This window comes from Aythya fuligula, chromosome 2 (assembly GCF_009819795.1).
Source record: "Aythya fuligula isolate bAytFul2 chromosome 2, bAytFul2.pri, whole genome shotgun sequence".
Lineage (NCBI taxonomy): Eukaryota > Metazoa > Chordata > Aves > Anseriformes > Anatidae > Aythya > Aythya fuligula.
In genome coordinates this window covers 131623931-131647747 of record NC_045560.1, presented here as the reverse complement: position 1 = coordinate 131647747, position 23817 = coordinate 131623931, and the positions used below count along the sequence as shown (strand labels likewise).

The 23817-nt window shown below is 36.6% G+C and overlaps 1 protein-coding gene across 19 annotated transcripts in view; it reads right to left on the bottom strand.

The window, feature by feature from the left end:
* Window positions 1-23817, bottom strand: part of RALYL (RALY RNA binding protein like) — a 426876-nt gene that overhangs the window by 36211 nt on the left and 366848 nt on the right. For 18 of the 19 annotated variants that reach the window (XM_032182403.1, XM_032182392.1, XM_032182390.1 and 15 more), the window contains one exon: window positions 3567-3614. The exons of the other annotated variant lie outside the window; for it this stretch is intronic. In XM_032182403.1, the coding sequence (XP_032038294.1) occupies window positions 3567-3614 (48 nt within the window). The remainder of the gene's footprint in view (window positions 1-3566; window positions 3615-23817) is intronic. 19 annotated transcript variants of the gene reach the window in all.

Genomic DNA, 23817 nt, shown 5'->3' with positions numbered 1-23817 from the left:
AGTCAAACTAGATTTAAAGGACTTATGAACATTAAGTGCCATATTCATATTTTAGTCACAGCCCAGTGCATAGCTCTGATTTTGCATCATTTAAATGAAGGGTGCTGTATGGGACTCTGTTATTTACCCTATAGAAAGTCCATAACCTGCTTTCCACAGGTCCAAAACATTTAATCACGCACAACTAACAGCAGCACATTTTGTTGTAGCGACATTTCAGCTTCTGGCTGAATATATGCATGGCTTGGATTTTACTTTTCTATCTATCTGCTGTCCTTACAGATTGCAAAATAAATGAACTTTTTGGAAGTTGACCATAACCATAGAGAAATATCCTGCGGTTGCTAGTGAGGTTGCTATCCTGAGGTTGCTAGTATATCCATTAGAATTGACAGAAATGAAGGCCCATCATCTTCTCTTTATTGAATAATGAATTGATCTAGAATCACTGAAATACTAAAGCACAGCTAATAATAATAAAAAAAGTTAGTTTTGTTCAAACCAAAACCACTGTAGTAAGTATGTATTTAGAGAATTGCCACTACAGTCACTAGAAGATGCTCTATAACCAACATCAACTAGTACTCCCAAGCAGAACGGGAACCCAATCCTGAAAACACAGTTATCAACAGCTGTTGATTAATCTGCACAGAAGAAAACAAAGGCAAGAGAAAAAGCAATTAAATCTACAGATTTGTTTAGAACATGAAATATGAGCACAAATCAGGAGAAGAAAGTCAGAACATGAAGGTTTACAGTTCTGAAACTACAGTAGAGGGACAAGCAATATTCTCAGGAAATATCTTGTTTCCTATTCACAGATTTATAACTGCATGTTTAATATTAACATTTCTAAACACTGTCCCCCTGCTGGGTGGATAGATACAATAGAAACATATTTGAAAACAGACACATAAGAAACAGTAATTCTGTAAACTGTCTAATAGCATATGGACCAGGAAGTAAAATCAAGTCTTCTAGCCCTTTTTTGGTCAAGTAAACACCTACTGCTTAAATCCTGGGAACCTTTCAGTAGTCTGTATCGTAATCCTGCAGGCAGTACAAAATCTCTTCTTTCACATAGCTACTTACAACATGTCATGAAGGTCATGTCTCTCCCATTGAGCTTGAGTTTCATGGCCTTGAATATTCTGACTAAATAAGCAGTTTCTAGCTATTGTGAGCATAATTAAACAATTCTGTTTGAATATGAACATGTTTTTAAATTTTTTTTTTGCAGAACTATTATGGTTTGTTGTCACTCGTATTGTTTATTATATTGGATCATCTGCAGGTTGGTCACAGTCTCCTGTTTGACATGAACGGAACAAAATATTTTGGAAGAAATGTAAGTTATCATGCAATAAATCATTATGCAATTATTTGTCCAAATATGATTTTCTTTCTATCTTTCAATAGTTCATGTTTAGATAATGCAATGAAATTAAAAAATGTTTCCTGTTTGAAATGTGAAAAAGGACTGTTATCTAGTATTACTATTTTAACTTTTATTTTGAAATTATGCAAAGCTTTTGGTCTTGGTATTTTGTTGCGTGAAGTTCTATATATTTCAATTATATGCTCTCTTTATAAAGATCCTTTTATCAGTTTTGAAGTACACTGCCTGCTCTTGTGCTTGTAACATGAGAAAAGATTAACAGAAATGCTCATTTCTGGATGGGAAGCATGCCTACAGGAAACATGGGGAGGGACTCTTTATCAGAGAGTGTAGTGATAGGACAGGGTATAACAGTTTTAAATTTAAAAAGTGTAAGTTTAGATTCATTGTGGATGCCCCCTCCCTGGAATTGTTAAAGGCCATGTTGGACAGGGCTTTGAGTTACCAGGAAATGTTTCTACCAATGGCTAGGGGGTTGGAACTAGAGGCTTTTTAATGGCCCTTCTGACCCAAACCACTCATTCTGTTATTCTGTGACTCAGTTCAAAAATTATACTTTGTCCCAATAATCACTGATATGCATACAAAATGCCTGTTCTCCCCCCACCTTCTAAATTGTGCAGTCCGGATCTTCACAGAATCACAGAATTTTCTAGGTTGGAAGAGACCTCAAGATCATCGAGTCCAACCTCTGACCTAACGCTAACAATCCCCACTAAACCATATCCCTAAGCTCTACATCTAAACGTCTTTTAAAGACGTCCAGGGATGGTGACTCCACCACTTCCCTGGGCAGCCTGTTCCAGTGTCCAACAACCCTTTCGGTAAAGAAGTTCTTCCTAACATCTAACCTAAAACTCCCCTGGCTCAACTTAAGCCCATTCCCCCTCGTCCTGTCACCAGGCACGTGGGAGAACAGGCCAACCCCCACCTCGCTACAGCCTCCTTTAAGGTATCTGTAGAGAGCAATAAGGTCGCTCCTGAGCCTCCTCTTCTCCAGGCTGAACAAGCCCAGCTCCCTCAGCCGCTCCTCGTAGGACTTGTTCTCCAGGCCCCTCACCAGCTTTGTTGCCCTTCTCTGCACCCGCTCAAGCACCTCCATGTCCTTCTTGTAGCGAGGGGCCCAAAACTGAACACAGTACTCGAGGTGCGGCCTCACCAGAGCTGAGTACAGGGGGACGATCACCTCCCTAGCCCTGCTGGTGACACTGTTCCTGATACAAGCCAGGATGCCGTTGGCCTTCTTGGCCACCTGAGCACACTGCTGGCTCATATTCAGCCGACTATCCACCATCACTCCCAGGTCCTTCTCTGCCTGGCAGCTCTCCAACCATTCCTCTCCCAGCCTGTAGCTCTGCTTGGGGTTATTGCGCCCCAGGTGCAGGACCCGGCACTTGGCCTTGTTGAACTTCATTCAGTTGACCTCAGCCCATTGGTGCATTCGGGCACATTGGTGCTCATTCGGCCTATGCTAATCCAGGCTACTGTAATGCAGAGATACAAGATTGCTGGATCAGGAGTTGGTTATCTGTGGCCATGCATGTTAAACCTTTGTTTTGGTGATTCTGCTATATCTGAATGAATACCTTAATATTTCCAAAATTCTGAGCTAGGCTGTATGAACACACTCAAAGCACAAGACTCCAAATGCTCAGGTATCCACACTCCTTTTCCTCCTGTGGAAATATACATGTTGTTCAACTTGTGGTTTGACTACCCTCAAGGTCCTTCTAGACTTGTAAACACTCTTGGATGATGCTTGAAAAAACACATATTTCAGGACACAGTCTACAGCTTTTCATACACATGGATGAAAGAAAAAGACACGAGCATCAATACTGACAAATTTTACAGCTGTTATATGCTCCAGAGAAAATAAGCCTGGAAGAATTCTGTAGGAAGAAACACTAAGCAATCAAGCTACCATTAAATTTTTTTCAGCACAGAAAATGCCCCAGAATCTCTCAGAGAAAGCTAATACCAAAATAACTGTTTAATGAGCAGACTTTGGGTGGTAATCTTCTCTGTTTGTGACATATTCAGATAATACTCTTCTGATACACAATAGAAATGATGAAATGAATAATCTGTAAAATCAAAACAGACCTACCTAACTAAATGACATTATAAAAATACTCAAAATATACAAAAATACAACCACACATACCGATTGTAGAAATCATCTCTGTAGTAATCATAATCAAAGACATAACCCCTGTGGAAAAACACAGAAAAACAAGAATGGACTGACTTATAGAAAAATATGCATTGGTTAAAACATTTGTTGTAATGTTGGCCTAATCTCACATTCCAAGTTATTTTTCAAAGTCCTTTCACTTTTCCTCAACCAAACACTGCATTATGTTTGCCAGTGCTGTGGTCTATGTAGTAGATTTGGAAATGTGAAGTCTGGGGCAAGCAGAACAGTGAAAACATTTGACAGAACATATAGAAAGGATTTAACACAGTACAAAGCTCTGTAATTAGAGGATCATTATAGTGTAATTTTCTGGGTGATCAAATGAAGCGAGCACTCTAATACTGACGCCCTCTTTTTTGCTGGCTAATAATTAGTCAGCCCGGCTAATAAACAATCATAAACAATGAATTTGATTCATTAAAACCATTAAAATGGTTGGACTACCGATCCTTGAGCGCACCAAATCTTTATCTTTGAATATTTCAACAATTATAAAAAAAAAAAAAAGGAAAAAAGTTAGGAAAATGCAAGCAAAAAATATTAGTGACACCTTTCCTCATGTTCAGAAGGGAATACATATACCACTCTGAGTAAAAAAGGCACCTTCAAGGTAAACAGGTATAGGTAGGAAATTGGAAAGGTACAGAGGAAAACTTTTTTTTTTTTTTTTATTGTCAATTGCAAAGTCAATCCTGCATTGTTCTTCCTATGTTTCATTATCTACTTTCTCCCTTTATGGTAAAGAAATAGCAATGAAGTCTATCTCACACAACCAAAACGAGAATTAAAAATAAATGGTCTGCACTGAAAAATCACAAGGGATTTGTACTTTGCCTGATTAAGGAGTAGGAACAGAAACCATGTTTTTCACTTGCTTAAGACAATTATGAATATTAAGGCATGAGAGGCATGAAGAAAGAAAATATCACAAAAAAAGACAAAATTTAAATAAGAAAGCAGAATGGTAAAAAGGAGAGAGGAAGGAAGGACAAAGCAGAGAGGAAAACATTAACTGAAAATAAAGGGAGATGAATGGTGGTAGCTACATATTAAAAAAATATGTCTTCAAACTGAATGGACTTCTGCTTTATTTCTGCTCTTCAATATTGAAGAAGATTTCTTCAACTTTTTTTTTCTTTTTTTTTCTTTAGTGCACAATTTAAAGTATAGGTCAAGAATTCTGAAGTTCTTTAGGTTTATTTTCCCTCAAAACATAAAGTTTCTTTCCCCTTTTATTCCCTTTGCTATGTCTCAGAGGCTGATTGCTTAACAAGGGAAAAAAAAAAAAAGTTTTCAGGCTTAAATTACCTCAGTTACTATTTCACCTTGGGGTTGACTTGTCTGAAACTCAAAAAAACACCCACCAAAGGAGCAAAATGTGAGGGGCAATTTCCACCTCTGCCTTGGATGCACGTGCCCAAGCCTCTAACTTCATGCCTCTAAGTTGTGCTGTCTACCCACATAATGCTCAGCCAGCACTGAAGATCATCACACTCATCAGATGAGAAGCTGACTGTTGTCCTGTCAGTAAATTATTTGAGAAAGAAAAACCTTACATGCATTTTACATGAAATACTCACTAAATAAAACAGTCTTGGGAAACTAGAACATAGAAGAAGGTAAGCTGAATGTGGCGAAGAAACCAAAATAACATTAAATAATAGTTTTTAGTTTTTGTATAACAATCACATTTCTGTATTTTACCTTAAAACAACTGTAGCAAAATTTTCCCTAAACTATGCAACATTTACTATTTTGTCTTTCACTCCACAGCCTGTGCACATGGAACTAAGAGGTAGTAAAGCTATGATTTTATTTATGTCTATTCAGTTTGCTAATGTTTTTTTTGTAGCTGCAATTCTTGTACTTAATATTCCGTTTGTATTTTTAAGTAGAAGAGGACAGACATTTTGAAGGAAAAAGATTAATTTTAAAAGGCATGTCACATGAAACCTTTCACCTGGAGTGACATTAATTTTATTTGCATAAAGATGAAATAAATTCAAATTTTCAAGGTTAAAGACCATGAAGCCAATGAACAATAATTCTCTCTTACCAACTGATGTAAGGCTGAAGGGCAGCTATACTTTTCTGTGGAAACTCAGCCCTGGGCTGTAAGACAGAATAAGGCTGGCCTTTCACTTGGTGTTCATAGTATTACATTTTTCATATGCAAAATGCCATGACAGAGAAGTTTCAAAGACTCCCATACCTGGAAAGTGTGGCATTCGAGGGACATGGCAGGGTGGGAGGTCTCAGGCAGAGATCTAAGTGGGCTAGGAAATGTGAATAAGCTTGAGAGAGGGTTGAGTGATTGGGGAAAGTTCACAGATGAAAGTAGATAGATAGTGGAAATTTTGGATGCTGTTGTCTGGGTATTTTCATTAGGGAAGATGCAGGAAGGAGTTTCTGGTATGGTAACCAAATGTTTTTCTCCTTTCTTACCTCCTCCTCACACTCTGCCCTTGAGGAGATCCTGTCACTCAGTATTCCTCATGTACAGTATTTTTATATTGAAAAATGTGGCTTAGCACATTTTATTTTTTAATTTAGTGTAAAATCTGAAATAATACTTCTCTTTTGACAGAAGAAGTTTTGCACATCAATCAGCCCCTAAGAATTCTGTTCCTTTGTCCTGTTCCCTGTTCAGGTAACTTCTGCCTTGAAAATCAACCCCTTTATGTTCTTTCAGCTTTACCAGTGACAATTTCAACTCATCATTCTCCAAATGGCCTAATGTTATCTGTGGGAACAGAAAAAAAGTAGCACTTTTTGGAATCTGATTATCACATGGCAAAGTAATCCATGATTTTTTGTAAACTCTCATGGGTTGCCTATATGCATTGCCTTCTAAAAATATTTCATTGCTTCACAAGCATCTGATACTGTTATTATATTTGCCAAGAGACATGTTGCTTATTAACATTCATTGTGTGATAAAAACTTTTAAAGGCTGCAACAAATGTGGAAGAGGAGGGTTACGATTATGTTTTTATTTTTCATATGGAGAAACCCCAGCAGTTTTCATTAAGTGTTTTACAGGAGAAGCTATATAAATGACTGTAATAGAGATGTTGCCTCTAACTTTAAAGTTAAGCTACTTTTCATTTTTGCATGGTTTATTTCAGTAGCATCTATTGCCACTAAGATAAGAAGTAACTGTAGGTTTTCTGAATGTTGCATGGCAATAAATCTCTGAAATGAGCATACCCATGTCTTCAGCTGCAGCAAATATTATCCAATTTGTTTATCCTATTAATCTTTCTGCCAAAAAATTAGTGACCCTGTGACTGGAATAAGAAATTCAAACATACAGTGACTTATAACAATGTGACTTGCTAACCCACTTAACAGGCTAACAGGTGTTGGTTTCATTCCTTTTCTAGTCTAAGCTTATTGTAAGAGAAATCTTTTTCACAATTCAAGGAGTCCTTGTTGATTAAATTCCATGTCCCACAATATGGGTGTGGGGACTCTAGAAGGAGGTGGGAAGGGATTTTCTGCTTTCTCCACAGGTCACTCAGGATCTCTTTGCATTGGCAAAAAACATTTCTGTGTGGAAATGTTGTTCATATGGACCAGGAAAGATCCAGTTATGCACACAAAGTGACTCCTTATCTGGGACCACTGGCAAAGTTGTGGCACCAGCTTCTTCAGCCTCAAGGTCAGGATAGAAGATGTGAATGAACTACTGTGAGCTTTCAAGAGAGGAAAGGGCTCACTTCTTTCTTTCACCTCTTAAAGAAAGGTGGCCGAATTGCTCATGGACATAAGACATTTATTCTTCTATGCTGTCTATTAAAATAATGGAAGGAGAATAGCATTGTAGAACCTTTATCTGTAAGCGCTGGTCCTTATGGAATAAGAATGATAAAGGAGGGTAGGTCTAAAGCTTTGGAAAATCTTGTTGTGGATCCTTGATTATACCCATGGTCTGGATCTGTTTTTCCCTCTCTAAAACTTTACCTGCAGAAGTAGAGTAAAACTTTACTGCACAGCAATACAGTAGCAGTGTTAACTGGGATTAAGTGTCCTTTGCTTTGACTGCTGGGTTAACAGCCCATGGATACAAGACGTCATGTGAAACTGTTAGGGGTCTGGGGTTTTATGAAGGCAACTCCTAGTGCTCTTCATTCTGAAGCAGTTGTCTTGCACGTGTACTGTAAAGGTTGCGAGCCACAGGCAAAGAAAAGAACCCCAAATGGATGACCTAGAAGAAATAAATCTCCTGATTTTCAAATCAACATCAATGTCCTTTTAACTTTTTTATTTTTTATTTTTAAGTTGAATGACAATGCTTCACTTGTAATGATATGATGAAGAAATTACACTGTGAAAGCAAGTAGTACATCTCTCTATGTACAGCTGTAATTATTTGCACTTATGTATGCCAAGGGACAGACATAAGCTTTGGTCAGTGCTGTGGTATAAAAAATGAAGCAGAAAATTAGCACAGATAATCATGGGCACTGAGATCAAGGTGACTGCAGGGCTTTTAACCTCTTGAGAGTTATTCCTTAGCAACCCACCAACCTTTGTTATGGAGGCTGCAGGAAATCACTCGTGCAGTGTGGAATACCAAACACTCAGCAAGTCAGAAGCAGAGAAAGGTTTAAACGAGCCTGTGAACTGGTGGAGTCAGCAGTTTCATAATGATGCTGTAAACAGGCAGATTACTTACTCACAAACATATGCCACCTCTGCAGCTTTAGCAGCAGACCTGTGTGCATGCTGCTACTATTAAGGCAGAAGACAGTAAGACATCCTAATGCTCACACTGAGGCTAGGAAAACTTATCAATAAAATGTGTTTCTGTTAAGCAAAAGTCATAGTTGCTTTTTCTGACCCAGTATCAACAAGACAATCTTGTACAAATTGTCCCTTTTAGCTTCATCTCACTTAACTATTAGCCTGCTTTAAATTCAGTGTGCCTGAAGAATAAAGCATTACCCAAAGACCAGATTTTCAGAGCTATAATGCTGTATACATTCAACTGTCCTATACACACCTCTAGTTGCATATGTCAGTTAGGTAAATGCAAAATTAGACTTTTGCACCTCTGAAATAAACTTCTAGATGTTATGTCTTTATTTGATGATATCGTATATTGAAAATATATTGTCACAATGTAGCTTTTCTTGCATTCTTTGTTGTATGCCCATTGGTAGATGTTTACAAAATAACAGCCACACCCTGTTTTAATTTACTTTGCTCCCAGCACTAGTTAGTGTAACTAACTGCAGTGAAGTTATTCTGATTTTAGAAGAGTTAATGCAGAACAGCAGAAAGAGCGTATGCTATTTTCATGGCAACAAGGTATTTTGTCTTGCATGTGAGTCACCCTTAGCTAATATCACTTTTTCTTTCCACAGGTACAGAGATGTATTTCTAAATCATAAATGTTGACAAACCAGGCATAATGTATCTTAATTCAATTGACAGTACTATCACCATTTATACTGTCAATTGCTTCTCTGTTGTCAGGGCTGGATAAAAATATTAAATACAAAAGCAATATTCCTTCAATCAAATTCTTTTTAGGAGACGTATATCAATGTAATAGTTGAATCTAGTATTCCAGGCACTTGTAAAATCATTTCTCTTGTCATGTAAAAAGAGTGCTAGAAATTGCTCCTGTTGAGTGCAAAAGAGAATCAGTCTAAGCTGGCATGATATTAAAAAAAAAAAAAAAGGAAAAAAAAAAAAAAGGTTGAAGAGAGCATAACTAGATGATTTGGGGAATAAGCAATGGGAGATGGAAAGTTTTCCTGTTAGAAAATCAGTCAGACTGCAATGACTTCAATGAGCTATTGAAAAAAAATAGCAGAGATTTCAGGCCACTTTTCAGTGGATGGTTACCCATATTCCCCAAATAATTTAATTGATGCTAATTAACCTGTTAATTGATTAACTTACTACATTTCCAAAGCTAGGGGAATGTGTGGGCTGAATCCCACCTTTAATTTATAAATAATCCAATCTTAATTTTAGTTAAGGGTGAAAATGCTGGTAGAATTGAAAGGGCATTTTGTTTTGCAGTTTAGGCTGTATATTCTGCAGAGAAAGACAATAGTCTCCAGAGTCTGCTTGTTGCTAACAAATTTTTTCAGTGATTCCTTCAGCTTTTTAGGTTTTAAGGTTTAATTCTTTTAGATTTACAGGAAAAAAAAAAAAAAAAGAGGAAGCCAGACGAGGATAAGTCATTACAGAAAAGTATTTTACATTCATTTCCATATTGCAGTTATGATGGCAAATAGGTAAGGTTAAAAACAACAACAACAAAAACACCTTAACGCCTAAATAGTTGTCCCAAAATGCCAAATAATTAGATATAACCTACTATTTGCATATTTCAATTACAGATCAATCTTCATAATAATTTTGTAAAGTTAATGAAATATTATTCTTATTCTGTGTGTCCACTCAATTAATAAGTGCAAGATAGTATCCGTTTTCTTTTGTTTTTACTTTGGATTTTTTGTTTATTTATTTACTTTTCTGAGGTGGGAAGGTGTTGAATCAGATATTAAAAAGTACAGAAAGGAATATAGTACTGTAAATGGAGATTATTATTATTATTATTTTATTTTCTGTAAAACTGAAAAGCTGTTGGGAAATCTTAGTCCAAAGTGGTACATTTTTCCCAGGCCAGACTTGTGTACATAAAGTAGTTTGGCTAACACACAGTACGTCATTTCCTGTACTCATCAAAGTATCATTCTGGAGGCACTAGGCAGAATTTATCTGCAATATGATTAGGCTGTATTTTTTTCATCTTCAGTACTTCCTTTCTTTATGCTTGTCCTCTCTCCCCCAAACTATTTTCCCAATGAAATGTATTTTGGGGAAATTTCTGAACTTACTCTCCAACCTGAATTTGAGGCAAAACCTGGGCAAATGTTCAAAACAGCCCATGCACAATCAAGTAATTTAGTCATTTAGACATTTCCCTGTAGAGGATTAAGGAAAGCACATGATAGTGAAGACATCAAGATTAATATTCAGACTCTGGAGATTATCTGGTAGTGATTTATGGCAGACAAATAGCATGTGTGATAAAGGAAGTTCAAGGTGAAATTTAGCCCAAACAATTTTCTGTACTACTAAATGCTCAGTATTACTCCTAGCAAAAACTACTTCTTGTGCCTGCAGGGACAGTCCATACTTAACATTGTTAGCCTGATGCTTTTTAGAAACAAAATACTGCAATGTAGCTTTTCTACAGAAAGAAACCTGAATAAATCTACTTAATGTTTCCCTGTCCTTTCTCCTCCGGCAGTTAAACTATTTTCTGTCATCTAAAGTAATCTCAAATTACTTATGTTTCTCATGGGAACATTATACTAAGGTAATGAAAAAGCTTTCCAGTGTCAAGTGGCTGAACCATTTCCCAAGGTGTCCTTTAATTGTATAGATTGACTAGGAAATTCTTGATGCCCATATGTTTTTTTTTTTTTTTCTCCTTTTTTCTTTTTCCTAGTACAAGAATAATGAGTCTTGCTTCTTAAAAATGCATTTTAAATTCAGTGTATTCAAGGTACTACTGTCAAACCATGCACATGTGATTGATTATCCAATTTATTAGCAATATTGTATACATTGCAGGAGTGTCATTTAAATTGGTTTGACAAGTACAGAAGACTGTCATTGACAGGTGTAGGAATAAGTGATGGGTTTAGGCTTTGAAGTGTTTCTACGGCATTCTACTGAACAGCAGATTGATAAATTAAAATCACACTGGTAGCACTGGAGCTGAAAGACTAACCACTTAAGATTACAAAAACAGATCTCTGGAAACTTTATGTACTCTCCAGAGAAGCAGTCTTAGAAGCACTGAATGAAAAAGAAAGGCACAGTTCACGAAAGATTAATCAATTACATTGTGACAATGTCAGAGTTTATATAAAGAAAAAAAATATATCTAGAAAATTGTTACATGCTTTTCTCTCCTCCTCTTCTAAAACTGTAAAGATGGCTTAAATTAAATTTAATTCTGTTCTTATTTACAATAAATTTACAGACATATTTTATTTTATTATTATTATTTTTTTGATTGAATAACTCAAGGTTTAAAACAGCAAAATAAAAAGAACTGTCAGTGTCCTGAGTATGGCTTGTAAAAACAAGATGTACTGGCTATTTTTACTGTCCATTCCAAGAGTACATTTTGAAAGTGAAGTTACAAGGTAAATGGAAATAACAGATACCATGAATCTGTGAAAGGATTCTTGTACTCCTGACCAGTTGTGCCAATTTCCATGGTAGATGGACAAGGAAAGGGCATATGGATCTCTACCTCGGCACAGGACCAGACTCAATTCCAGCCTCGACAGAGATGAGTGGAAGTGTGTCTGTGCATCACACAACTAGTTGTGTATCCTCTAGACCACTGCTAACAGTGTTGCCTACACTTCCCTTGCTTCCTGACAAATCTGTGCCTCTTAATACTTCGGTGTTCTGGAAAGGCATGTCTGTTGACTTTCTATATACACAGTGAAGAAAGCAAGATTTCTTTTCTATAAAGGAATAAAAAGATTGCAAGCTAAGGAATTTCTGGAATAACAGTGTAAGACCTTTTGAGTTACAGAAGAGAATTCAAATGTCACCACTCTAAACTACCTCACAGTAAATCCATAATAAGGTTGTGGAAATCAAGGGATTGGGTATAACTATTAATTTTAAATACACTTATGGATTTTTTCCATTATATTTATTTGCATAAGGGAAAGAGTTTTTTGTGTCCCAGATGATTCATCCAGGTCTAATGTGTGGCAAAACAGCCTGGCGAGTTCTCATGGTATTGGTATTGTTGTTTCCTTATACAACTCTGGACATGAATTAGAGCTTCTGATTTCTTGTCACATGACTAGAGTATGATTTATCTAGTTGAAAACGTTCTACATATTTTTTTCTAATTTGCAGAGACAGGTTATGTATATGGCAAGGGTAGCCAAAATACCTTATTCTCCTTACAGAAGCTCCATAATGATTTATTTTTTTTTAGCATGTTCTAGCGTCAACTGACTTTCAAGGCTCGCCACTTGGCTTATCAACCCTCTAGTGTTGAGCTGGCTATGTATGATGGAAAATAACTGAAGTTCCAGGCCTGTCTTTTTTAAGAAAATGCATATGAACTGGAATGTCTTTCCAGTTTAGGGAGGGATCTTTCTTAAGTTTCCTAATGCAGTTGTACTTCTGCCTTCTGGTTGTATGGAGAAGACAGTGCAAGCTGTGTAGTGCTTTAAGTGGTTCATTTCTTTCTAGTTACTTCCACTCTGTAAGGGCTTGTTCTGCTCTAGGATTTACCTCGAGGGCATCTGACAATACATGATATTATATTTTTAATTTCTTCCTCATTCAATAATTTTGGATTCACATATCTGGTGACGAGTTTAATCAGGTTATGTATCTGGCTTCAGATGTAACCTGTTTTTCCCTAAGTTCCTTAAAATACAGTCATCATCTTTTGAAATCATGTTACTCTCACACAATTTGGTAGTGTAACTGAAGTCAAATTAATGATTTACACTTTGACAGTTATATTAAAAAAAAAATAATGGGGAGTTCAGTATTTATTTTATATGAACTTCCCTCCACCTTCTCCCTTCCACTCCCTGGATGTTGCAAGACCTTCATATGAGTCTTAAGCTCCAAAGAAACAGTTGCACAGATTCACATTTTGGTGACTTCCCTCCAATAGTAGACCAGTTTCATTAACTATTTGTTATTGTCTGTTAAGAACATAATACCAATGTTTGTGCATAAGACATCACATTCAATGGCCACAAAATGAGAATTTAAAATACATTCTAATCCTGTTTGAGTAGAACACTTATGAATTCTTGTTTAGTCTTACCAAACTTGGGAATAATGATTGTATGTATATAGAAATTAAAAATAGGACTCTATTTTTAGAGTGGAAGAACCACTCTGAGCTGGGTGGTTCTTCTTGTCAGACTAGGGCTGTTCTTGCACTGGTATGCATCAGTGCTAGTAAACATTTATAGAAAGTTTCATTTCAAGTGTTTTATCACTTTGGGAAATGTACATTAGAAGTTAACAGTACAGACACAGACTAATTTTTTTTTTTTTTTTTTAATAGTCTGTTGAATTAACCTACCATAACAATTTGGTTCTCAGAATTGCCTCCAGCATCTCTTCCCAAACCATAATACTGTGAAGGAATTGAAACTGTTAATGTTTCTCTCTCTCCTCCTTCTTGTATCTTGCTAAACTCCTCTCACACAATTTTTCCTTTCTTTCTGCAAAACCACATTACCATTACTCACCCTTATATGACTTACATGACTAGAATGTTATTTTTCTATGAATGCTCTACACAGCAAGACAGTTTTATAGTCTATAAAATATCAGCCATAACATGAAATACACCTAACTACTGACATCTAGACAAGGTCTGCTTGAAACCAAATGGTATTTGATTCTAGATTTAAAATGTAATCATGATTAATATGTGTGCATGTGTATAAAAAGATTAGTTTTGCAAGGAAACAAAGCCTTATTCAACACCTCTCTGGTACTTCCATCTCTACTAAAGAAATGTGAACACTTTGGCACAATACTGCTACATAAGCTGCACTAAAAACCTACAGTTTTGTTTCACTAATTTCACTGCCTTAGAAGATATAATTTGCATATCCTCCTGTACATCATGTATGACTGAAAGGCATAGCTCTGCAGTAAGAATTACATTACTTGAGAAATGCTTCGTTTTTCCTCCTGTATGTATTGATCCTAATTTCTGTGAAAGGCGTTCACTATTTTCGGATAGTCAACAAATACTTCATAGAAAAAATGCCTTCTGAAAACTGGTAATTTTTCATTTTGACTACTTGTTGTTCATAGTGCTCCTGAAAACCCATATGTATTTTCTGTCCCTTGATTTAAGTGGAAAGAGAATAAATGAGGACAACACTAGTAGGTACGTTTTTGGTAAATGATTGCTTTTGATAAAAAATCTAATTTGCTGTGACTTACAAGTACTTTCTAGGGTCTATCTGTCTGACTATGAAAATATTTGACACTAGTACTATGGGACAACAGCTAATTCAGCCTCCCAGCCTTACCAGGTCAGCAAGGTCCAAGGGTGAGAGAGTTCAGAAAAGTTTGGTTTTTGTTCGTTTGTTTGTTTTTGGTGTAAGACATCACAATCAAGTGAAAAGGAAAAAAAAATCAGTAACTATTTGTTGGGAATGGCTGTATACTTTTTAAATTAAAAAGATGCTTTAGCTTTAGCTACAGAATCACTACCATGGCAGTACAAACTACAAGTTGTTGTTCATGCATGACAGTTCTACTCTGACTTTCCTACTTCACATTTAAGGCACATACTCCAGCTTTTAATTCTACTCTAACATGTGATTGTGAAGAAATTATTTTTATTGAACAAGACTAATCCTCACATGAATTCAGAACTAAAATTGAAGACTTTACAAATAAAAGTAATTAATTAAACGTGTTAGCAATAAATCTCTTGGCACAGTAGTGGCAAGACAGTCTATTACCTAATTCCTTTTTTCAGCAAAATTGTTACAACCTGTTACAGCTATATGTGTGCACCAATGGGAAAGTGTGTGGCTGATGTCAGCAGATCTGCATTTTAGCCTGAATAATGATACAAATTCAAAGAACTCAGCCTGACTATGAGATAAAAAAGAAACAAACAAACCCAAACTCAATGAATAACTGCTAATTGCTTTTGAACCATAGTTTATAGTTGGAACTAAGGGGAAAAAAAAAAAAGCCCAAACCAACACCCTCATTCTCAAATTCTACAGCAGTTTGGATAAGCAGAACATATTGAATATGAACCTAAATGCTATAAATACAACCCTATTTCTTTTCAAATTAAGGTGTGTAAAGGCATGATAATGACGTAGGTGCAAAGTGGTCTGTAAATGGGTTCTGATTTCTCTGGACTTTCAGGTTAAACTAAATTTGCAGAAAACTATGAAATGACTTATCTTGTCAACTGAAATTTTGCCTTGTATTAAAACATGTTCTAATCTTGGTTTATTTCAAACGAGCATGCTAATGTATATCTGGGCAATGTTATAAGGCAAGCCGTGTTTTATCATTCTTTAGTATCATACACAAGGCCATTGATGGAACAATACTACAGACAATGTCTTCTAGCTTGAAGCTTAATAACTTTTAAGAACATGTAACAAATATGAGAGGGAAGTATGAGCTCCAATTTTCTCTGTTAACAATGCTTCTCTCTGATGTGCCTCTTTCTGCACTGCCTCTCCTATAAATAAACTTAATGCTTTGGAATGATTGGCTATTCTTCTGATCTTACAGAAGAGAGTCTGAGGCTGAAAGTATCACTGCATGCTGCCATGTGTCCAATAGCAATGTCACGTGCCTTCCCTGCCTATTCATAGAGCTGGAAGGCACTTCTAGATGATTTCTGGTCCAGCCTCCTGCCCGAAGTGGAACTATATCCAGGGCTAGACAAGGTGAGCTGTGGCTTTGCCTAGCTGCACTTGAAAACCTCAGTGGATGGGGACACAAGAACCTCTCTGGAAGATATCTTCCATTTCTTCCACCATCAACTCTTGTGGTTCAGTTATCTTTACACAACACTGTAGTGAAATTATCAAAGGTAAAACCAGTATAGAATTAAGAAAAAAATATTTTCCTCTCTTCCTATCACTGTTCACATCAGTAACCTTCATCTCCCTCAACACAACCTCTGCAACAGGGAAGAGAAAAGACGATCCTCTTTATACTCAGAAAGGGTGGTTACATACTGTAGTGAGAACACAAGAAGGGAAAACATGACCTTTTTAAAATGTTTCAGAATTTTATATGTTTCAGAATTTTATATTGCAAAGAAAAATTGTGTTAGAAAAACCTCTAGGTAATACTGTCTTCTTTCACCTGTCTCCCTAATTTTCTTCTTTCTTACTCAGCCTAGCCAATTGGCCAGAAGAGTTAGCACTGTTTGACGTGTGTCTTGTTTTTTGGTATGTTATATTTGCTTTTGTTATATTTGCTTTTAAACAGAAGGGTAAGAAGAAATAAAACCTAAATTAGGATATTTAGAAGTGCTCTTAATAGGGCTTCTTAAGAGAATGTCAAAGTTTAAAGCACCAAGTCATTTTTGAAAGCCAGCATAGATAGAGACTGGTCTAGAGCAATAACTTCTGAAGTAAGACAACTTGCTCTTTGCTATTATGATCATGGGTTGTCAACTTCCAAAGAAAAACTTCTCTTTGGAAAAAGCTGTGGGGCTGATTCTGATAAAAAAAGCAAAAAAGTTAATAGCATGTTAGGTAGATGGACAAATCTCAGATCTCACTTGCTATTAAAAAATTAAGCTGATTTCAAGCAGGGATCGGCCATCAGAAATTCTCTGAATATTTGTACAAAACCTAACACACTGGGAATTTAATTTTAAAAAGGGTTTCAATTGTTATACAAAAATAGTAAAAGCAGTGCAGTGTGAACAGCAATGAGCAACTACAGGTCAACTGATTTGAACAGCATCATAGACTCAAAACATCAAACCTTAAAGTTATTGCATTTTTCATTACATTTATCAAGGGAAAGATATTGAATTAGAACTTCTTCAAAATTATCAGGAAAGTTGTGAAAATAAAGAAAGCCTGCAATAACTGTACTAAGGTTGAAAAACTCTCCTAGTAATTTTCAGAAGTGTTCTTGTGAGTATGGAGTTAGGTCTTTATGAAATCATTTCATGTGCCTGCTAGCCTGCCAGGGTCAGCTGTGTGTATTTGCAGCAGCCCATAGAGGCTGGTGGGCTAAGGGGCAATGCTGAAGAAATAGGAAGGGACAGTACTGTGCTAACCCACAACTCTCCACACTGATTTAGCAACTCCTAGAGCTGTGACTATTGATTGTTTAAAATAAAACAAAAACAAAAACCAAACCAAACCAACCAACCAAGCAACCAAAACAGAAAAACAAACAAACAAAAAAACCAGTAATGTTTGAAGTAAATAGTGCTGTTGCACAGTAAGACTTCACACTCTGAAAATATTGTCTTTCCTTCCTTCCTTCCTTCCTTCCTTCCTTCCTTCCTTCCTTCCTTCCTTCCTTCCTTCCTTCCTTCCTTCCTTCCTTCCTTCCTTCCCTCCTTCCTTCCTTCCCTCCTTCCTTCCTTCCTTCCTTCCTTCCTTCCTTCCTTCCTTCCTTCCTTCCTTCCTTCCTTCCTTCCTTCCTTCCTTCCTTCCTTCCTTCCTTCCTCTCCTAACCTCCTTCTCTCCTTCCCTCCAATTGTAAGAGAATATCTCCCTTTTTGTATTTTTTTTTTTCCTCTGGACTTTCTATTATATTCTTATGTTCCTGCATTATTTCTTCCCTTCCCTTCCCTTCCCTTCCCTTCCCTTCCCTTCCCTTCCCTTCCCTTCCCTTCCCTTCCCTTCCCTTCCCTTCCCTTCCCTTCCCTTCCCTTCCCTTCCCTTCCCTTCCCTTCCCTTCCCTTCCCTTCCCTTCCCTTCCCTTCCCTTCCCTTCCCTTCCCTTCCCTTCCCTTCCCTTCCCTTCCCTTCCCTTCCCTTCCCTTCCCTTCCCTTCCCTTCCCTTCCCTTCCCTTCCCTTCCCTTCCCTTCCCTTCCCTTCCCTCCTTCTCCTTTTCTTCTAAACTATTTATTCTTCCTCATCTTATTTTGGAAATATTCTCCTAAATTCTCCTTATTTTGGAAACATTCTCCTAAATCATTTTCCCTCTTCTAGAGAGCATCCCACTTTGTACATAGGTACATGTAAGACTGCAGATATTTAGTACTGAGGAACAGTCCAACATTAACCCAGAACATAAATGACCTCAATATATATTGTTTTCTTAGAAATAGTAATGGTATTTTTGGATGACAGAAATTACAGACAGTAAATAAAAGGGAAAGGCAAACAGAATAACCAGAAGAGAAAAAAGTGATCTCATGCTCTGTTGCCTTTCTTGATGATGAATCACATTATTGCTGATGTAATTAAGATCAGAGAGGGGAAAAGGAATTTATTAAGGTTATATTTTTTTTGCGTTTGTTTCCAATAAAAGTTAATAGAATTAAGAAAATACTTTTTCTTTTCTTTTCTTTTCTTTTTTTTTTTTTTTTTCCAAATATATTAGTATATTTCTAAGTGATATATATATATTTGTGTGTGTGTGAAAGTATAAAGAGAGTAGAAGGAAAAAGATCAGGAAAATAGAGGGACCAAAGAGAAATTTTTGGGATTACAGATGAGTAGAAAAACATAATCTGGAATCTTTAAACACTGAGCAATGACACAAAAACACTAAGAAATGCACTAGCTGTAACAGGCCAGCATGTATTACTGTGACTTCATAATCTCTTCTTCAGAAGTATCTTAAAGAAAAAAACAAACAACAAACTTTTATAAATTTATAAAACTGGTAATTCACCCGCTGTTTCAGAGTATTGTAAAAATTGAAAGGAAGTAATTATGTCTAGCTTAATTCTTATGGTTCTGAGTAAATTACTGGAAGAGAAGTGTATTAGTAATATGGCATGAAATTAAAGCATATAGATTTTCAGCATCTTCCACATAAAAATTCACAGCTTTCCATATGAGCTATTGCCCCCCAGATCCCTGCTGTCTCTCTGGGGACTACTTGGACAGCCTCATCACAGGTAGTCTCCTGACTACTGCTTGTGACCAAAGTTTAAATAATTATCAAGTGTGTGCAGTCCTCCCACACTTTTCATGTAAGTGCAACTCCTGAATACCTGCATAAGAATGACAGTTACAAAATTACTTTAATCTTGGTAGTGTTGTTGGTTTAATGTTAACAGTGCAAAATGCTTTCACTATATCTTCTTTTTCTATTTTTCATTCCACTGAAAGAAAATTTTCTGAGTTATCTGTCTTCAAAAGCTGGATGGGAACAGAAGGAAAAATGTCTGCTCCTTCTGCTGGTGTTATCTGATAATCACGATGGGGAGAAGTGTTATGGTATTTGTTGTACAAGAGATGATGTGTCTACATTCTCCTTTGTGGCTTATAACCTAGTGTCTGAAAAAAAAGCTCTAGCCATGAATTGAAAGAATCTGAATATTTTGGAAGTAGACTGATTAATTCCTAACAAAAGGAATTTAATTTTAACTACCTTTTTAAATTAAAGTCTAGATGTTATTTCTACATAGGATTGCAGTTAGCTACAAACAAGAAGTAATTCAAAAAATTTCTACTGTGTAAGAAGGTTACAAAATAATTATGATCTCTCTTGACAATATAATACTATTACAGGTTTTATAAGACACTGCAATGGCTTTATCCTACAAAATGAGTTTTGAATATTAGGGCTCAGACTGATGATCAACTACAAATCTGCACGCAATATTATCTGGAATTTATCAGGGGCTAAACTTACACATGGAGATAGTTACCAGGAATCAGCTTCCATGAAATAACTACTTGAATAGTTAGGAACTGGATTGTCAATCTAATCATCTAGAAATTATCCCTTGTTGAAGGGATAATTGTACTTCATTATTATTAAAAACAACCCCTAAATATGGAGAGCAAATGTGTATCATTTTAAAATTGTTGGCAGGTGGCTCTTCTTACTGTGCAGGTGACTGAGCAATGGCACAGGTTGCCTAGAGAGGGTCTCCTTGGAAATCTTCAGAAGTTGTCTGGAGTTGGTCCTGGGCAACCTGGTCTAAGTATCCATGCTTGAGTCCATGGATTGGACCAGATAACCTCCAGACACCTCTTCCAACCTCAACCATTCTGTGATTTGAAATGTTTTTCTTTTTTTTTTTTTTTACATATTGTTCATCCTTTGTTCACCCGATCATAAAGTGGGATGAATTTAGTACAAGTGGGCTGTCATTTTTGCAGTACCTTTTTTTTTTTTTTCCCCCTACTTCTTGACCTGCTTGGTCTATATAGGTCTGACTCCTTCAAAGACTTCAGCATGAGGTTGATTTGATGCATTGTTAGCACTCTTCACTTTGATGGAACCGGTTTCTAATCTAAAAACAAATTCATGTTTTAACAGAACAGTTGTCTCTGATGGCAAATTCTTCCAGGCAAGAATTTTTCTGGTTATCTGCACAAATTCTTTTTTATTCTAACCCTACATGAGCATAAGAGGAAAAAAACTTCAGACAATTTGGTATCTTGTTCATTACGGTGAAATAAGGACACAAAACCATAGAAGCGTTGAAATAATACAGGTGGGGAGAATTATGCTCTTCTACAGATTAACACTCAGCCTTCAGAACTATTAAGAGAGGTTTCAGCATTTCCTAAGGATTTTGTTTTAACCTCTAAGAGACAAAGAAAGACATTATATATCTTAAATCCAACTTTGTATTCTAGCCCAAAGTCAAATCACTGAATTCAGATACTTGTATATGAATAGATCACATACTCATTGAATTGCTCCTGATTTACCATTATATATATATACATTACATATATATATACACCAAATACCATTGCTACCATTAGAGATATACTTTAAAGAAGTTACTGCTATTTCAGTGCAAAATTATTCCCTCCTTTTGTGCAGGTAATGAAGGAACGTGGGGGTGGTAGTTTCACACCAGGAACTAGCTCAGCTCCACCTTGCTGCTCTCTCACTTTCCCTCCTCATAAGGATGGGGAGGGGGGTGGGGGGGTCAGGGAGAAAATAGCATGAAAAAAAGTTTTGTAGGTTGGAATAAGGTCAGGGAGATCACTCACCAATTACTGTCATGGGCAAAACAAACTCATCACAGGGAGATTAATGTAATTTATTGTGGAGATCTGCTCCACCATTGTACCCCATGGGCTGCAGGAGGACAGCATGCTCCACCATGAGCCTCTCCACAGACCTCAGGAGAACTTTGACTCTGGTTCCTGGAGCACCTCCTACACTCATTCTGCACTGACCTTGGTCTCTGCAGGCCTGTTTCTCTCACATTTTCTCACTCTTCTCTCCCAGCTGCTGTTGTTTTTTATTTATTTTATTTTATTTTATTTTATTTTATTTTATTTTATTTTATTTTATTTTATTTTATTTTATTTTATTTTATTTTATTTTATTTTATTTTATTTTATTTTATTTTATTTTATTTTATTTTTTCGTTTTCTTCAATCTTCTCTCCCAGAGGCCCAACCAGCATCTCTTGCTGGCTCAGCTCTGACCAGCAGCAGGTTCATTTGGAGCTGTCTGGCTCTGATCTGACATGGGGCAGCTGCTGGGCTCTGCTCACAAGAGACCCCTCACTACCAAAACATCGCCATGTAAACCTAATACAATGGCGTTTTCTTCCTTGCTATGTCCTTTGTACAGAAAGATGGATAAATGCAGTTTCCTTTACTGAGGGAGTACAGGAGGTGTTGTCTCCTTGCATTTGAGAGACAAACCACAACAGTGAGAGGTGGGCTCTTCTTGTCTCTGTAGCTGGCTGCTTTCTGAGAGAGGGGAAACTGCACCATTTTATGAATCACTTTTTCTTTGTGGTATCTCTTAAGGGAAGGTTGTAGCCCAGCACATGCATCAAGAGCTCAGGTAAAGTGTGTCAGTCTCAACTAAAGTTTCCACACTTCACGTTCCCTTCCCCTGCCAAAAGAATTAACAATGGAAAAGTACTAGAAAGTCACTATCTTAGGCCTGGCAAAATGAAAAAGTATAATTAGCCCCTCCAGGCAGTATAATGAAAATGTGGAAACAAATCTTTGTCACAGAATGAAGATAAATGAAAGGCTGGTTTGCAGGACCAAGTAATCTGTAACCAACCAAAAGTAATTTAGATTGTTATTTTAACCAGTTCTGGCTGCAAGAGGCATTAAGGGCACCAATATGTTAGTCTGAGGCAGAGTCAGCATTTCTTCCGCAAATGCTCTGTTTTAAAGGCCTGATTGTTGCAGTTGTTAGTGTGGGTTAGATACAGGTCTCAACACTATAGCTCATACCCAGAAAAAATGAATCCCCAGATTACTGTGGGATTAGAAGGAGCATCTGCCCAGGGAAGTGGTGGAGTCACCATCCCTGGAAGTCTTCAAAAGATGTTTAGATGTAGAGATTAGGGAAATGGTTTAGTGGGGACTGCTAGCGTTAGGTCAGAGGTTGGACTCGATGATCTTGAGGTCTCTTCCAACCTAGAAATTCTGTGATTCTGTGATTCTGTGATCTCTCTGACGGTACTGAGAAGGTGTATGTTTGCTTAGGCCCTTCTTCAGGGCACATTGCTCTTGCCTCTGGTAAAATCTTCCTTTGGGGTGGAGAAAATGGAGTTGTGAAAGGCAAAAGTAGCACAGAGGTGGGGACTAATTTTTACATTTTCAATCATTATGATTTTAGAAGCATAATTCATGTACATTACAGGAAAACTTCTGGGAAGTTCTGTGAAGAGACTAAGTCTACTCAAATTACAGTTCCTAAGAGGAATCCAGTTTACCAGTAAAGTCACATACAATGACTATGTGAAGGTAACATGCATTTGCAACAAGGCCACCACCTGTCTCATCTGGAGACAAACCCAAATCTAAAACATAGTATTTCCTCCTTGGTCCTCATCCGCAAGTGTCTTAAAGTTGACAAAAAATTCTTAAAATCATGGCACAAGCTACAAAATACAAAATTATTTTATTAATTATTTTGTGATAATTACTATTACTAGTTATTACTACTATAATTACTATTACTAGTTATTACTACTAACACAACCATTTCCTTTTATATGCTTCCTGTTTTTTTTTTTTTTTTTTTTTTTTTTTTTAATCGTAATAGTTGAGAGTTTAAGTTAATCACTTCCTTACAGGAGTGGAGACATCAAAATAATAGCTACATAATATGAGATGCATAGTGAAATAGTGAGAGGTAATAACTGAAGTGGGTGAATTTGGTAATGAATTTGGCCATTTCATAGCGTGTAAAACATCAGGAACATCTCCTCATTCTCCACATTCCCCCCAAACTTGATCAGAATTTCACTACACTTAGTTTTCAATGATTTTGTCCTGATAGAAAATGGAAATGACAAACAATTAATTTAAAATGTGCTTAGGCAAGCCAAAGTTACTTTATGCTGCAAAAACTGGGACATATCCCAATATTGCATACGCTGGTATGTTGTTTCTGTGTTGATAATGAATACACTTTGTTCACTAATTTTAATTCAGACTTCAGAACCTGTAGCAGTTTTTTGATCTGCAATTATATTTTGATCTGCAATACAGCAATATAGAAGCTAATGATGATTACTTGGTAGAAT